At 48.0% G+C, this 16852-nt stretch overlaps 1 protein-coding gene across 2 annotated transcripts in view; it reads right to left on the bottom strand.

Annotated features, from left to right (window-relative positions):
- The window catches only part of zeb2b (zinc finger E-box binding homeobox 2b), an 84877-nt gene that overhangs the window by 20105 nt on the left and 47920 nt on the right, over nt 1–16852 (bottom strand). For both annotated transcript variants that reach the window (XM_041966141.1, XM_041966140.1), the window contains one exon: nt 1462–1713. In XM_041966141.1, the coding sequence (XP_041822075.1) occupies nt 1462–1713 (252 nt within the window). The remainder of the gene's footprint in view (nt 1–1461; nt 1714–16852) is intronic.

Below are 16852 nucleotides of genomic sequence, written 5' to 3'. Positions count from 1 at the left end.
ATTATCTGGGAATTGCAACATAGTTGAATTACAGACATTATGGCACCGCAGGTCTTTATCAAATAAACAATTACCGTATGCAACGACAGCTTGTTTATCCTTTATCTTGATTTATTTACCAAACTGTCTTTCCTCCCCCCCCCCCCCCTCCTCCCCTGGAGGAGCCAATAAGAACTGTTATTTAGGAGAAGCAAATGTTGATACCCACTAAGTTTTTTTCATCCCTAATAAATGTGCAATTTTCCCCCGTATTAAAATTTAAGACTGCTGAATGTTCCTCCGTTTTTCGGCGCCGTGCACAGCTAGTTCATTAGCAGAAATGAATAGCGAAGCCCAGCTCATTTAAATTGGCTGTCTTACATGACTTCTCGCCATACTCTGTTCCTGTCACATGCTTCCAAGAATCATTGACTCTTATTATACATGTAAATGGCTATCATAAAAATAAAAATTTCATTTAAGATTGTTAATGACTTTTTGCAGCAGTCTGGCTTCCTTTAATGATTATACCCTGCCCCCTAATTAAAAGTATTTATCTTTCAAGCATCCGTGACTGGAGCCCCCCGCGATCCCAGTTGCTCAACAAAAGACGAGGAGTCAGGGAAGTTTGGGGAGGCTTCACCTGCCCGGGATTAAGCAGCTTGAAAGGGAGGAGCTGGAGGTTGCTGAAGTAGCAGCCACGCTGATGCAGTAGGAGTGAAAGCGACCTCAGACGCGTCACATCTCCTGCAGACTGAAACACTCACTCTCACCTCCCAGACGTTCTCATTTTCTGCAGCTCGCCGGCTTTTTTTCTGCGAGGTTTTATACATTACTGTAAATATTTTTTTGCTGTTTGGCTCAGAGCGGGACTTTTCTCTAAGCGTGAACCAAATGGTCTCTGTCTGTCGCTCACAAAGAAACTGTTTATCATGTCTGTCTGCCGGGGGAGCATCATCGGGGCTTCACCGTCAGACCTGGCTCAAGCAGTGTTTGCGAGACGCTTCGCGGGGTTTGTTTAAGTCTACTCGGGCACCAGATGGGTGGGGTTTACGGCATAAGACGGTACTACGAGTGGCAGGATGTGCACACATTCGCTAGAAAGTATCCGAAAGTCAGCTTAGTGGTAGTTTTTTTGATTGACGGCTCACCTGAACCCCACACATCTGGTGAAGCAGACAGAACAAAAGCTGTTTTTTATGCATTTCTGGAGTCAGATCTGCGAGAAATATTGACAAATAAAGTTATTGGGGAAACTTTATCAATGGGAATATTAACTTTTATCATTTTTTTGATGCCTTAATCCCTTGATTTTGTGCAGATAGTAAGATATCTCACTCTGGAGCAAATCTGTAGGTTTCACAAGGGAGGGAGGCTGGTTCACAACTCTCAAAACTTACAGTGAAACCTAAATTTAGTGAGAGGAGAAACCATCAGTTTGCCCTTCAGCCGACCAATGAGATTAAACCTCGAGGCACTCACCAGTACCGTCGACGGAGGCACTCAGCATGTCGTTGTCGGGCCAGATGTGCTCCACGCCGCTGTCCCGCATCTCGTCGTCCTCCTCCTCCTTGGTCAGCAGGCCGTGGCTCTCGGCCCGCGGGGAGGCCTCCGGGTTGGTGAGGCTGGCGGGGCTGCCCGTGCCGTTGATCAGGGGGTCTTCCTCGGACACCGGCAGCTTGTCCTCCTCCTCCGTCTCTGAGCCCGTCTCCACCACATTCTCGTAGTTCAGAGCTGCGGCAGAAAGACAGACAAACGCGGTCAGAAAGCGTGCTCCTGCCAATCAGCTTGAAATGCTTTTGGCGTTCGCCGCTTTGCGCACGAGTGTCAGCTAAGTGATCAAACTCCAAACACGAGCGACGGAGCAATCTGAGAGGGATTTCCACTAGTTTTGGAAATTGAGGTTTATTCCCAGATTAAAAAGGTCACCCCACATCACTGCTCGGTCCAAGGCGTGGGCGCGTCTTTTTTTCTTTTTTCTTTTTCTTTTTTTTTGTGGGTTACACCCCAATTACAGCATCCGCGACTGGAATCTGTGACTGAACCGCAGCGGTGGGCAGACAGCTGTCGAGGAGATGCGAGCCAAAATAGCCACTAATTTTCGGTCCTGCTCGCATGCCTCGGATGCCAACGAGCTGCACCTTTCAGGACGGCTCTGCTCCGGAGCATACCCGTCACGTTTGAGATGCTCCGCATAGCACGTACAATATTACAAATGTCGTTGCCATGCATACAAAAGGCTTAACCTATGGTTATTTAGATTATTCATCCTGTGTACCCCTCGGATGTCTTCACATTTGCATCGCCAGTGAACCATGAACATAAATGTAAATGTTTCCTAACGTATGAAAATATAGAGACACAAAGGGCTTTGAGGCCTATTGACTGCACACATTCAGGGAGGTAGGCTGACACACACACACACACACACACACACACACACACACACACACCTCAAAACTCAACATCAGCAGGGCCCGCCCGGTTCCACAACACTCAAGTCCCAGACATACGCCTGCTTTTCTTAAAATAGACGGCCTGTAAATAAGGGCTGTGAACTCAATCAAAGGTGGCTCACGTGCAAATTAGTCACCGCCATCGGCAGGTTCTCGGCGCACACTCGCCGCAGCGTAAATCGTGGCAGAAAAGGACATCAGAAGACTTATTGGAGGAGTGCAGATGGAGCGCGAGGCGAGCCAGAAGCATGGCATCACATGGGGACACACCTCATTGGCAGCTTGTGCAAGAATGTTCTGCGGTAAGAGCCAATCATGGGAGGGCCTGGAGTTTGAGCCACCATAGTGGAGAGGTGGAGGCTCTTTTTTAATGTGCTTTAGCTGAATTTATGATCCCGAGCAATAAAAAAAGCTGCAGCGAGCTCATAAGTCTATCATAAGAACAGATTTATATCTAATCGCTGTGAGACGCCATGTCATGTTACACTCGCATGTAAATAGCGAATAATATGCAAAACGCCTCACATTGTGGGATCGACAGGCTTCATTACGGCGTTTTATGTGCCTTATTTTGCTTCACGAGCCCTAAAAGCGTCCCAGCCTCTCGAACTTTCCCAGAATCAAGAGCGCCGACCAGATGAAGTTCACGCATGACATTTCTGAAGACGTTATACATATGAAAAGATAAGCCTCCCCACATCTCCTCCTAACACGTCTCCCTACGATTGACTGGTCTGCACTTGCCTTCAGCGAACAACTGCACAACAGGTGCAAATTAAAATGAAAACAGGGCTTTCAAACGTGGGAGGGGAGGCAGAGGGGGAGGAGGGTGGCAGGCAGGCAGGCACGAGGGGGGAGGGGGAGGAGGGGGAGGAGGAGGGTGGGAGTGCGGTGACCTGCCTCGAATACCAATCGACGGAAGAAACAAAACCTTTTCAAGAGGTGTGATCACAAGGGTTTAGGCAAGTTCAGACTCAGTAATGCTCCTTGGAGATGACAAAAAAGGCAACCGAGGCTGGAGACCCAGGAGCGGAGAGACGTTGGGGATTCCTGGGTGGTCCACGTCTACCTTGGTACAATTGATATTGTGGCCTTACTGGACAGAGAGAAGCCATTATCTGTTTAATGGCTGAAAATCAGTTCGTCAAACTTCTCTCGACTCGACGTCCCTTCGAAACAACAACGCGACCGTGCTGGAATTCACCTCTCTGGGCTCCTTCGCCCCTCAGGTTTTGAACTTTTCTCAGCACATCCCATCAGCTCTGTGTCCCCCCCCCAGCTTCCAGAGGAGGGGGCAGCCTCACGGGGCCGGTAGAACAAAAGGCCAAGAGGCTTGGGAAGCTATCAACCCGTCGCTGTGAACCTGATCTCTGGATGCAGATTCAATGACGGCGGAGCAGGGGCCGGCTGAATGAAATTATCTAAGGCTGGACAGGTTTTAAAGGGCCCATTCTTCCCCAATAAAAGGAGCGAGGGAGCTTCTTTTTGTTTAGCAACACATCCACCACGGCAACGCGCACCGTCCTGACTTAAATACTCCCACGTTCAAACTTTTCAGGCCGCGATTGAGAATTTAGGCCTTCAAAGCAAAATCCTGCAGAAGCAAAGTGGGGCTTTTCAGGCTTATTTTTGTTAACCGTTTTCTGTCTCCTGCTGTTTTTTCTTATCTCTCGTGACGTCTCGTCCTCGAGTTTCTGAACAGATTTAAGCGCGGGGGCGTCGAACTGTCTCCGAAAGCTACAGTAGACGCAATCTTCTCCGAACGTCAGCTGTCTCCTCCGCATTCAACGTATACCTCCAAGAAGGCGAAATGACAGTGGGGTGCTCGTCAAGTCAAACGCGTAGTATTAACGCCGAGAAAGCCGCCATTGTTTAGGTGCCACCGCTGACAAGAGCCTCTCCCTCTGCGAGCATGAAGCATCTATTGGTATTGTGTCACACAACAAAGTAATTCTAACCTACTAATATTTTGCAGGCAGTTATTTCGCCTCCCCCCTCGAACCTCACTCTTAATCAGCCTTTTGTGTTGCTGAGGAGAGAGAAAGACAAAGAAAAGATAATGTTTACTTCTCAAATGCCTCTCCTCTCCTCTCCCTTTCTTACCTTAAGTGTCATCCTCGACAAAAGCAATTACGGCTGACGTTTTACAAACTCTCGCTACCTGTTTGATATTGCTTTCTTCTCCCGTCTCTTTTTTTTATCCCTCCCGCCGTTTAAGGTAAATAAAAGGAGCCTCTTTGACTTGAGTTTTTCAGATAATTAAAATGACACATGTAACAGCGCAATTCTTGTTTAATATCAGGTTTTAAACTATCTGACATAACCCTTTCACGGGCCTGGCATTATTCTGTCACTCACAGAGAGGAGAGGAATATTGTTTATTGATTAGGACGGCGAGACGCATCAGCAGTGACAGGCAGAGAGAGAGCCAGAGAGCACGGGAGAAAGTCTTATTAAAATCTCATCATTTCTTTGATGAAGATAAATAAAGAAGAAAAAAAAAAACAATACTTCAGCTGTGACAGTTGTATTCTGCAGATACTGAGAAGCCGGTGGAATTAATTTAGTGCCGGGAAACAAACTCCGAATCTAAAATGATTATATTTCCAAAGCGTCAGGTTTGACAGTGAACAAATGGCCGCAGCGATCAAAAACGCCTTTAATGTCGGAGTCATAATCGACTCCTGCGAAGCCCACGGACAACTCACTCGGCGCGAGCGCTCGACAACAGTTGTCTGACCACATGCTGCATTCAAAGGCGCCCGAAGTCACTCGGAGGAACACGCGGCCGCCAACTTGCGCCTTTGATGCACGACCCCGTGCATCTGTTTGTCAAAAAAACTTTGCATGGACGGTGTGTGTATGCGTGGAATTTCTTTCAAGCTGAGGGACACGTAATAAAATGTCACAAAACGAGCGCCTCTTCTCGATGCCTCGTCACAGACTTTCTTTGAGGTCTTGTGGAAGCGATGAGGGTCTCATTTGATCAAATCTGGATGTTCAGGGACATGCAAACCCACATCTACACCCACGACTGGTTTTAACCTGCTGAAATAGCAGAAATCGGCTTTACTTCACTGAATTTCAAGTGAAATTAAGCTGCAGTTTGCACGGTTGCAGTAAATTTGTGAGAAAGGGAAACTTTTCTCCGCTCTGCAACGTCTTTCAACCTGAAAATCCCACCTTCTGCAGCCGCGAAAGCCGAGTTCAGAGGTGCTACACCTGCACTCTGCCGAGGAAAACCATTTCACGATGCTAACAAGTATAATCACATTTATTTAACGATCCCAAAGTAGTCGTCCAGCGCCCCGAGGAGGCTGCACTAAAAGCCCTTCCTGCTGGAGAGAGAGAGCTCCTTCTGTTCAGCAGGCCAACGGTGGAGGTGATCGCTGCGGGGAGAATGACTAACACCCACATTCGCGCTCTCACGCTAACCCCGGCTGACTTTTTAGTCGAGTGTCGAGGCTTAGCTCCAGGTGACACGCTCGGCCTCCTACGCCGATAATGAGCCAGGACATTCTCCCTATTGGACGATAACTGCTCACGCTCGCTCCCTGTCTCATGAATGTGAGCCAAGCGGATCACCTGGATGGCTGCGAGGGAGATGGGGAAGCAGGAGTGCTGTGTTCGCCGGTGTGTGTGTGTGTGTGTGTGGGAGGGCATTAAGGTGGAAGCGAGGTCGCTGCCTCGTGGCTACGGCCAGCGGTAGCGGATTCTCGCGATGACCTTTTGTCTGCCCTTGTTCCTGTCTGCAGCAGTTTAAGCACTTCCTCGGGTAAGTCTTGATGGAAACCTCACACCGCAGCTTTTCAGCACAGTTACCTCTTTTTTTACATTAACAATCATTCTTTCACGCGTTATAAAGGAGCCTTGATTGCTTTTTTTGTCTTTTGCTTCTTGCAACCTGATTTTTTTAAATAAATATTGCCACCGAGAAGTGAAAACCTTCATAAAATGCTTGTTTTGTCCTCTTTTTTTGAAAATCAGAGCTAAAAATCACAAAATTTAAACACATTTTAACTTCATTTGAAGGCTTCAGTCAACCTCAAGTGCCTGGTGAACACTTATAGATTATAGGTACTGTATCCTCGGGTATTGATTTTCCTTCAGACGGGTACATTAGTGCCATTCAGGAGAGAACTCCAGCCCGAGTCAGGCCACACAAAAGAATAGCAGACATGTTTGGATATTTTGTGCTATCTTGTCTCAGTATAATGGTGCGATCGAGCACAAGGGGCAAATCAGGGCCAAGTCGGTGAAAGGACGGTGGCAGAGGGCAAACAAAAGCTCTGAAAAGAGACAGAGAGAGTGAGGGGTGAGGGCCGGGAGGGGAGGGGGCGACTCGGGAGAGACGATGAATGGTGAAAACTCAGTGAAGTGTAAACGCAACCTGGGAGTGTGTGTGTGTGTGCGTCTGGGCGATGTGTGTGTGTGTGTGTGTGCATGGAGAGGGGGAGGGGTGTCGCTGACATGCGGAGTGAGTGTTCGACTGATATGAGTTGTTTTATTTAGGTGTTTAAGAGGCTTTTCTGTCAAAACTTTACTAAAAATGACGAGCAAAGAGCAGAAAGTTTGACAGGAAAATAAGTCTCTGAGAGGCCAGCAAGAAGTCCAGCAACCAAAATATGAGGAAGATCAAACCTGACTATTTAAAGTTATCAGCGTTTACCAGCAATTATCAAACCTCTCAAACAGAGCGGCCGAATTTTTCGTCCGTCTCGCTGCATCAACCCACCAGCAAGCAAAACCACGTCACGACGAAATACAGCCAAACAAGACACACAAAGAAATCCACTTTTCCTCTGATTTCCAATCAAGTTTTAACATAAACCTCAAGAACAGAATTCAAATGGAGCCTCCAATTGCAAATTTCCATTTCTTGTTAGACTAAATTCCCATTTTAAAACACACCTAAATCCTTTTTTTTGTCTTAAAAACCATTATTGGTGTAAATCTAGTGTGTGCATCTATATGCAGAGGGGGACTAAAAGTCAATTGACAATTTTAGGCATCATATATGAGCAAACACATCAATCCGACCAATGAAAAGTCACCGCTTCGCCTCGTTTTAACGTTTAAATGTGTGAATGTAAATTTAAAAAAAAAACACTGCGATGGCTTGTGCTGATGCAGAAACTTCCAGCACGTCGCCGCACATCCGTCAAATCGCTGCTGGGTTTTGTCCGCGAGGAGACCCTCGCAGCAGCACTGACTCTAATTCAATTAAAGTCCCATTTATTTGCCGAGGAGGCCTGAGCAACAGGCTGGGGAGGGAGAGGCAGGAGGAGAAAGCTTCAAGGTTTGCTCAACAGCTCAGAGGTCCCACCTTTGCCGGGTCCTGCATGGATTCACCATCTGTGCCCCCCTTCCACTCCTCCTCCTCCCCCAGTTCACACATGTTCCTGCCTCCAACAAATGTTCGAAGTAAACCTCCCCCTCCGCCTCCCCCTCCCCCTCCTCCTCCTCCTCCTCCTCCTCGTCACACAAGCCAAAGAAGAAGAATAAAAAAGACACACAAAAGCTTCCCCTGGCTGCCCTCAGGACTCCCAGGCCAGGGGAGTGGGAGGGAGAATTCAGAGAAGAAGAACAGAGGAGGGAAGTGTTGGTGGGGAAGGGGGGAGGCGCTGTGTGTGTGTGCGTGTGGAGGGGGGGTTATAGTACATATATATTTTATTCCTGCTCAGGTGAGCTTCCCCTCGCCTCCTGATGTTGCCCTGACACACGTCAAGCAACGGGAAGAGGGGGGGAAAAAAACGGTTAAAATTAGAAAATTTAATTTATTTGATAATTTCCCAGAATAATTAGAGTTAATATGGGTTAATTAATATGCAAATCTCTCAGCAGATGTTCGGCAGCAAGGCTGCGCGCGGCTGAGGAAAAACAGCCCCCTTCTACTTTCTCCTGCCTGGTTTTGGCTGTCAGTTATTGGGCCGTAATTACTGTAACTAACCAAATACACACACACACACACACACACACACACACACACACTGAGGGGAAAAAAAAAGAAAACGTTTGCTTCCAGTTTTGGAGTCGGTGCTTCTCACACACATAAGAGAGACCATCGCTAATTTCCCCTCCACTATAAAGGCCCTTTTTATGCTCCGAGCTGAATGAATGCAGCAACGAGTTCAAACTATCTGAAATTTGCGGGGCTTTGTGTGTGTGTGTGTGTCTGTGCCGATGTATGAATGTAAATTGCAAAGGAGAGCGGCGACGACCGCGACAAGAGCACCTGCACGCCAGCGCGGAGCAGAAAACAGCTAATAATAACGCAGATGTGAGGAATCCGACTGCCGTCATACAGAGGCGGACACGTGTTTACGTGTGTGTTTGCAGCTGAATACTAATCCCATAAACATGCACATATTAATATGAAAGGGGTTAAATAGCAATACTTGAAGCAAAAAGGGGGGAATTCTCAAATAAGATGTCGGGGATTTTGTAAAAAAAAAAAAGTGCAAAAAAATGTTTAAAATAAACTTATTTTGGTTGCTGTTAAAGTTTTTGGTCCCAAATTTTCCTGAACACGGACGTAAAATAAAGCCACTCAATAATTTTGACAATTAATGGAGCAAAACGCATCAAAAATTTGAAGCATTCAGCAGCTCTCACACCCTCGTGCATTAAATATGCTTGAATTTCACCTTCTTCCACCGTTTTCTGCCGTGTTCTAGAAGAAATAATCGATCAGCTAATCGCTAAGTAGCAAAGAGATTGACGGATAATGAAGATAATCAGGAGCTGCAGCAGAGAAGTGAAGGATTCCTCTCCTCTGGTTGGTATTCTTGTGGGAGGGGGGAAGGGTTACCTTTAATAGAAAGATTTAATTCATGAATTCTTCCCTGGGGAAGGAGAAAAATATAAGAGACTATCTCAGGGTGCTTGCCAAGGCTCTCCTGTGGTCAGCGCTCTCCTATAATAATGTGTTTCCGATAGCGGCGAGTGTGTGTGCGTGTGTGTGTGTGTGTGTGTGTGTGTGTGTGTGCCAAAAGCTGAGACTGTTATCTAAATCGTTCCTCTTTCTCTACGGCCCAGAGTCTCCCTCTTTCTCTCTCTGCATTTCCACTCCTCCTCCTCCTCCTGCCCAGTCTCAAAGGGACACCGTGGCTCAGTGCCACGAGTCCACGCCCTGGCCTACGCACACACACACACACACACACACATGCATGCACACACACCTCCATGTGGGACGCGGCAGCAACACGCATTCGTGAAAATAGACGCGCAAACACATGCATGACGAAATGGCATGCGAAACATTTTTATAAATAGAAACACACATGTAAGGAACACACTCTCACACACACACACACACAGACCAAACACGCACTCAGGTGGTGGAAACTGCTGACGCGGCCTCGTATCAGGTTAGATTTTGGGGGGCGCCAAATTGATAGTCACAGCCTTTTGTTATCAGGTCTGACTGTTTAATACTGGAACCTGGCTTTGTGTGTGTGTGTGTGTGTGTGTGTGTGTGTGTGTGTGTGTGTGTGTGTGTGTGTGAAAGCCCCATGAGAGCCGGTGTGGCCTTGCAGCACTTTGTGCGCAGCGCCACCATGATAACACATCTGCTTTGGGTTCATCTGTTTATGAATCACTCTTATCTGCCCTGGAAGTGCTACACCGCTCCCGTGTGTGTGTGCGCGAGTGTGCGTGTTTATGTGTGTAAGTGCGAGTGTGTGGGAGTGTGCGTCTGTGTTCCTGTGTGTGTGTTTCTCTGCTGCCTGGTGTCATTGTGAGTATTTACAAGAGAGGAAAGCAGGGAGGGGAAGATGTGCTCAGATTGAGGATGAGGGCGGAAACACATGCATACCTGAATTTCTCATTTTTCATTTCTTACACAAGCAGCTGCAACGCGGCCCAACAGGTCAGAGCGAACATGTTTTTAAAGCAACCAAAAATCTGGAAGCATGCGAAGCTTCAGCAGAAAGATGCAAATATCTGCTCCGTATGGTGGATAATTTGCTGCAGGCATTGATTATATTTCATTTAAAATTATAAGTTGCTCATTTCTGGTCGTTAAACTGAAAGTTTGCATCTTCGAGGTGCATTTCAGGTGGTTTTTTTTTCCCTTCACTTCCTCTTAATCCATCATGCAACAACTTCAAACCTTCAGAGGATCTCCACTAAGGCTGGAGATTAATATTTTAGATTACATCCTGGCCTGAATTCAGCCTCAGAAAGTGCAAAAGTTGAATACGCTCGACCAAAAGCTCTGCAACGGCTGCATCAGCTCACACCTGACAGCTCACATGCCATCAGGACAGGTGATGTGCCACCTATGAGGAAACCCTTTTCCTTGCAGCACAGAGAGGCAAAAATCCAGCAATTCTTCATCCCTGACGGCCCCCACGTGCCTCATTTTAATAAAAAAGAATCTATAAAAATAAATTACTTGCACTAAGTATATGCAAATTCAAATGTAAGCAATCATTGCAAAATTAATTTTGCCAGAACTGATTAAAAGCTTTAATAAATCTATATACAGTATTGCGCCAATCTGATATTGTAAATTTATTATGCTCCCTGTAAGATTAATTAGAAAGCTACGGTAACATATTGCACTGCCAGGCCAGATTACTGTACTTTTTTGTTAATAACAGTTAAGCAGAACCTGAGCTGTAATTACCGGCTAACAGAAGCTTTTGATGCTGATTTCCTGCACCAGGAGGGGAGGGAATGAGATCCAGCCGGTAAAACGAAACAAATGAAGGCTTCTCTCCTCAGATGCTACGCATCTATTTGGGAAGAAAAAAGAATTAATCACTGCTTGAAGTTCACGTCTCATCCCGGCTGGGAGATTTCATTTTGGGAGCTGAGGAATTAAAGAGTGTCCTCATTTGGTCCGTGAGTTGAGCAAGGCAGCAACACCGCCGGGGTTAGAGGGTGAATTCCCGCTGGAGCAACACCCATCCTTTTATTCAGCGTAGAGACATTACAAGCATTCACCCGAGACTCTTTCACCTTTTTCCTCAGACACCAAAACTGTCAAGCCGGCTGCCAGATAGCAGCGAAAACAACCAGTTTGATCCGGCCAAGGTTGTTTTGCATTCCTGTCCGCAGCGACGGGGCCATGGCCGCCTTTATCTCGGCAAAACAGCACCTGAGAGCGAAAACAAGCGCTTCTCACCGCCGCCGCTGCGGCCTCAACAGCAGCACGGGAGAGTTTGTGTGACTCGTGAAAAGTCTGGTCGTTGCGTCCCTTTGTGATGAGACGCTGAGCGCTTGTGTCTCTTTTTCTGTGTGTCTTTAGCTTAAGAGTAGTAAAACGTCCTGAGCTGAGGCCGACAATGACGACGAAAAACAGGCGAGAGTGAGACCTCTCGCCGTCATAAAACTCTGCCAGTCACCAGCTGTTTAAAGGTCGATCAGTGTGTGTGTGTGTGTGTGTGTGTGTGTGTGTTCGGGGGGAATGGGGGGGCGGAGTCAAGCAGGGACCTCAGATGGACTAAAGAGATCAGACAGGATGAACTGGGGGGGTGGGGGGTCCAGGTGAGGGGCCACAGGAGGGTGAGGAGGGGGTATGAGGAGGGTTGAGTCCTCTTCTTCCTCCTCTCTGGTCTGAGCCAATCTGGGGGCCCGGGGCCTCATTCACATGGTAATGAGAGTGTAAAATCACATCTGTTACCCCCACCGACACACACTCACTCACACACACACACACACACGCACACACACACAGCAGATCTTTGTCACCTGAATAGCATCCCCACCAGGTATCAAACAAGCACCAGGAAATGGGGGAGTGTGTGTGAGCGTGTGTGTGTGTGTGTGCCTCATCCCCAGCAGGCAACCGGCAAACAGGGCTCTCCAATCAGTAAATGACACACACACACACACACACACACACACACACACACACACACACACTGGAGAGGTGGCCTGGGCCCTCGCAGAGAGGGAGAACCCTCTGGAGAAAGGCGACTCTCTCTGACACTGTTACCAAGTTCCCAATTAGCTACCAGCCAGCCAGAGGGGGGAGGAAGAAGAGGGTGGGGGGTGTCGAGGGGGTGGAGTTTGGACAGATAGGGGGCACAGCTTATTGTCACGGCAACGACCAGAGTGTCCAAGACCATCTCTTGGAGGGTCTTTTGCTGGATTTTCAGTCAAATGTGGACAGTCTCACAGGCTGCAGGGTGTCAGGAAGTCACATGTCCAACCCCCACAGCAGCATGTGTGGCCATTAAGCTGCCATACAGGTAAATGCCTTAAAGGTAAATAACTCACTTTTACATTTATTCTAATAAATGCTTAGTTTATAACATTTATGTTTGAGACAAAAGACAAACTGCTGCTTCCAGTCAGGTCTGCGCACCTTTATAGGTGAAGCATCTTTACGTGTTAAATATAGTTGACATCACTGGACGCAACACAACGCCGCGAGCCATGAGAAGAAAGCGCGTTTCAAGGATGTAAACATGCACTAATGCTTTTCTGAATCGATCAGGGCTCACATTCGCGGCCTCGCTGTGACCAGCCGACTGGATGCGAGACTCTGCACACCTTCCTGTTTACCACAACATCTGCGTGTGTGTGTGTGTGTGTTAGACGGCGCTAGCGGCAAGGTACGCCAGGTGTAAGACAGCAGCGAGATGACACAACTTAACCTCTCTCTCGATCTCGGTAAACGGCACAAACAGGCAGCGCTGCAGTCGGGGGCCCCAGAGCCCATGACTTATACATGACGTGGGTGGGAGTAAACAGGAGCAGACTGAGGCATTTTGTTTCCTTTCTTCCCTCTTGCCAGTTGCATTTTTTTTCAAGTTGTACCTGTCTTTCTTATCTCGCCGCAGGAGGGCGAAAACTACACTTTTAATTACATGGTGGGAGTTGAGGGTGGAAGCGGGGGGGGGAGCAGAGGGGGATGTGGATACCTAGGGCTCTTTCACATACTGTGCTGCACCTTAATAGGAAAGCTAATACCTTAACTGCAAAGTTCAAAACAGCAACCACCCCCATGTTTACAGGTACAGCATCCGATATATCCATTTGTGCGATTAGCTTTGTCTTTAGCAGCTAAATTAAGTCACTTTCTGCTGCTTAAATCACCTCCGAACTTTATGTTTTCTATTTTAGATGCATCGAGGTGCAATGAGCGCATGTATAAGATAATTAGCTTAAATTCCCAGAGCGACACATAAAGGTCTGAGATGTAGCAGCCAGGTGTAGAAGACACTCTAATGAGGATGTTTAATAAAAACTGCTTGATTAGATCCAGGAATAAAAAGCAGTTTTTGGTCAATTTCTAATTATGCTTCGGCAGTTGCAACACCAGTGCTGCAATGCTGGGAACAGTTGGTGAGCAGACCTGAGGTTTAACAAGATAATTAACCTGCCTCCATGCAGAGGAAAGTAGAAAGAAAGGTTACTTCTGGATGAAAATTCAAATTTCTTACTATCAGCGGAGATGGCACACACTCAATCGTGCGTCTGTGAGTATATATGCGGCTTACATAATTGAGCAACTGACGTGAACGGCTGCAACACACACGCTCACACACACTCTGCTCTCTCCGTATACTGTAAGTAAAAAAGGAAATTTTGATCTAAGGCTTCCCCCCCCCCACCCCCCGCACCTACCCTTGGGTTCTGCCTCCCCGTGTTTCTGTCAATCCTCTCCTTTTTTTGATCAGTGGCTTGAAAGAGTGGAGCATGTGTGAGTGCTCAGGTACCTGGGGTATGCCGAGGTGCTAATTAGCTCGGCGGGATAATTGATGTGTAGATTACACCGTTGAACAAATGCTCTGACTTGTTTGTTCTTCGCACTTCTCAGCCTCCGTGCGAGAGGGGGGGAAAAAAAAAACCTTCTCCGCGGCACCTCCCACCCCCCTTTTACCTCAGCCCTAATGAACAATTTACCTGGCTTGTAAAGGAGGTGGTTAAGCCTGCCAAGGCAGAGGGAAAACAAAGAGGGGGTTGCGCTGGAGTTCATTTCCCACAGGTGGAACTACAGTCTCCTGTGCTTCGAGACCTGCGTCTATTCCCTGATGCTAGCGAGGCTGGCTGTGGAAGAAGAGTATGTGTGTACACGCTTTGCCAAACCCTGAAGGAGAGGATGGCGAGCATACATAATTCCAAAAGGGAAACAATTTAAAAAATGAAAGAGCATGCCATTAAGAGCGCCGGTAGGCTTCCATTGTTCTGCCCCCCCGCTCCTCTTATAATGCTATTTCCTCCATCTTTTGTCTTTGTGACGCTATTATTAGCCGAGCGCGCACGCGAATAACCTCCCCCTCCCGCCCGCGTCCGTTCAATAGGGTTTGAATTTGCTCATTAACGGCTAAGAATCCGCAAACACATTCGCCGGAGCTTTTGCTACTGCTAATAAACTAATCATGCCCTCTCGTCTAATTGGGAAATAGAATGAGGGGAGGAATGAGAGCTTCGCCCGAGGATTTTAGGAGCTGGGTTTCTATCGCGCTGGCAGAGGAGTGGGAGCGGAGCCCATTAGCAGGACAGATGTAGAGGCAAAAGGTGAACGGCTGAGACACCGGCTCCTCGCCACACTGCTGGACCGCCCGTAATCTGTCACCCGCACTAGTTTACAAGTTAAACACATTATTGTGCTTATTGAGTCTCATTTCTAGGATGCATAGCGCCGGCTGCTTTTTTCTCTCCCTGGTGGGGCGCTTACAAACCTGCCAGGGCACTGTCACTGCATGCAAGCTATTATCATTTTTCTTAGCGGTCCTGATTAGTCAGGCAGGGCATGCAGAGAGGAGAAGAAGAGGGAGACAGGGGAACTGAGCCAAGACATAAAGTCTTACACTCATTGTTTCTTGATACTTCCTTCACATCCCTCAGAAAGCTCGCCTCAGCGGCCCAAGAAGCCCCCAGATGGCTTCACAGGTCTCCGATAATCGCGCCTCCCGGAAGTCATATCATTGCTATTTTCCCGTGCAAGGGGCGAACGATTTGCACAGTGTAAATAAAAGGCAATGTGCTCCGCAAGATGTCCAATAATGCTGTTAACTCTGTGTTTACCGATGAATTAAAGCCCACCAGGACACAGTTCAGCCATGAAAAATGCACTCAATACAAGCTCCCTGAAGAAGATCATTTTATTCTCTTGTTATTGTGTTCGTGGCCTTAGGCACCTCCAGTTTGCTATGTCGGTATGATAAGGGGGAAGAAAGATGAGCTCGCTTTTTTAGATCAACCCTGAACTCCCTGGGACAGATTACCGTGTCATCGAAAACCCGGGGCGGCATGTTTGGACTACACCAGATTGGGAGTCTTGCTGACTAACTGGCAGTTTCCGTCGCCAACCTGATAACTCTCCCCCAACATCCCTCACCCCGGCCCAGCCAGTGGCCCGGCCGGCAGGGCAGGCAGGCACTTTTTTTTTTTGTTTTTCCTCCCTGCCTTTTTCCTGTCGCCATCTCGGTATTTAATCTAACACCGGCAGGCGGCAAGAAGGGTTTACTTTTCCCCCCTCAAAGACAGCTTTGCAAGGCATAGAAGGCAAAAGTGGGAGGAAGAGAGCCGAGCGCTGGGGTGGGGAGGGACAGGGGAGTCGAGGCGAGGCACAGGAAACCTGGGCCAAGCGTCACTTTTAACAAAAGCCTTTCATCTTTCTCTCCGCTTTCCCTCAAGACAGTGCGCTTCCAGCAGTGGGATCCTTTTAAGTACATACCTGATAAGGAAACTTTTTTTCTTCCCTTTCGAGAGCGCATAAAGGAAAAGTATCCCCCTCCCACACACATATACACACATCCCAGCGCAGTTAAAACCCTCTCATCGCTTTGAACGCCAGATACTGTCCCTTTTATCCCCGGCAAGCTGGTTTCCTATGGCTATTAACTCATTCAAAACAGGTAATTACGGCGGGCAAACAGAGACGCCACGGATCAGAGTGAGCCGCTCAGGCCCACTCCACCTTTGCAATCAAGCCAGGCGGCGTCTTAGCCCGCCAGTGAACGGGACAGAGGTAGTCGAGGATCCATTTGCGGATAACTGCACCTAATCCATTTTAGTCAGGAGCCGCTGTGGCAGGGCCGTGTGCGCGCCGGGGGAGGACCCATGGGATGCATGTGATGGAGGGGTCGTAAATCACGCAGAAGAAGTTGAAAAAGTCGAGCTCCCACGGAGGGAGAGAGGTAGCAGACAGGGAGAAACGCCCCCCCCGGAGCAAAACAACCAAGGCTATCATCACCTTAGTTAAAATATCAGCAACCTCAGGCCGGCGAGGGCGGGGCTGCCAAACAATGGCCTCTTCCCTGTGGTCGGAGAAGAGACGGACTCATGCAGAACCTCTGGTGGGCGGCTGTTATTGCGGGACAACTCCCCCAAGTGTAGTTAACATAGCTTGAGCCACTTGGTGGACATTTTTATCCAAAAGCGCCCTCGCTGCATACATTTTTAGCATCCCAGTGGGAGTCGTGCTACGAGGCTGGCAGACGCGCTCGTGGGGG

Source organism: Chelmon rostratus, chromosome 24, assembly GCF_017976325.1.
Source record: "Chelmon rostratus isolate fCheRos1 chromosome 24, fCheRos1.pri, whole genome shotgun sequence".
Lineage (NCBI taxonomy): Eukaryota > Metazoa > Chordata > Actinopteri > Chaetodontiformes > Chaetodontidae > Chelmon > Chelmon rostratus.
The sequence above is the reverse complement of the archived record's forward strand: the minus strand, read 5'-3'. Positions and strand labels throughout refer to the sequence as shown.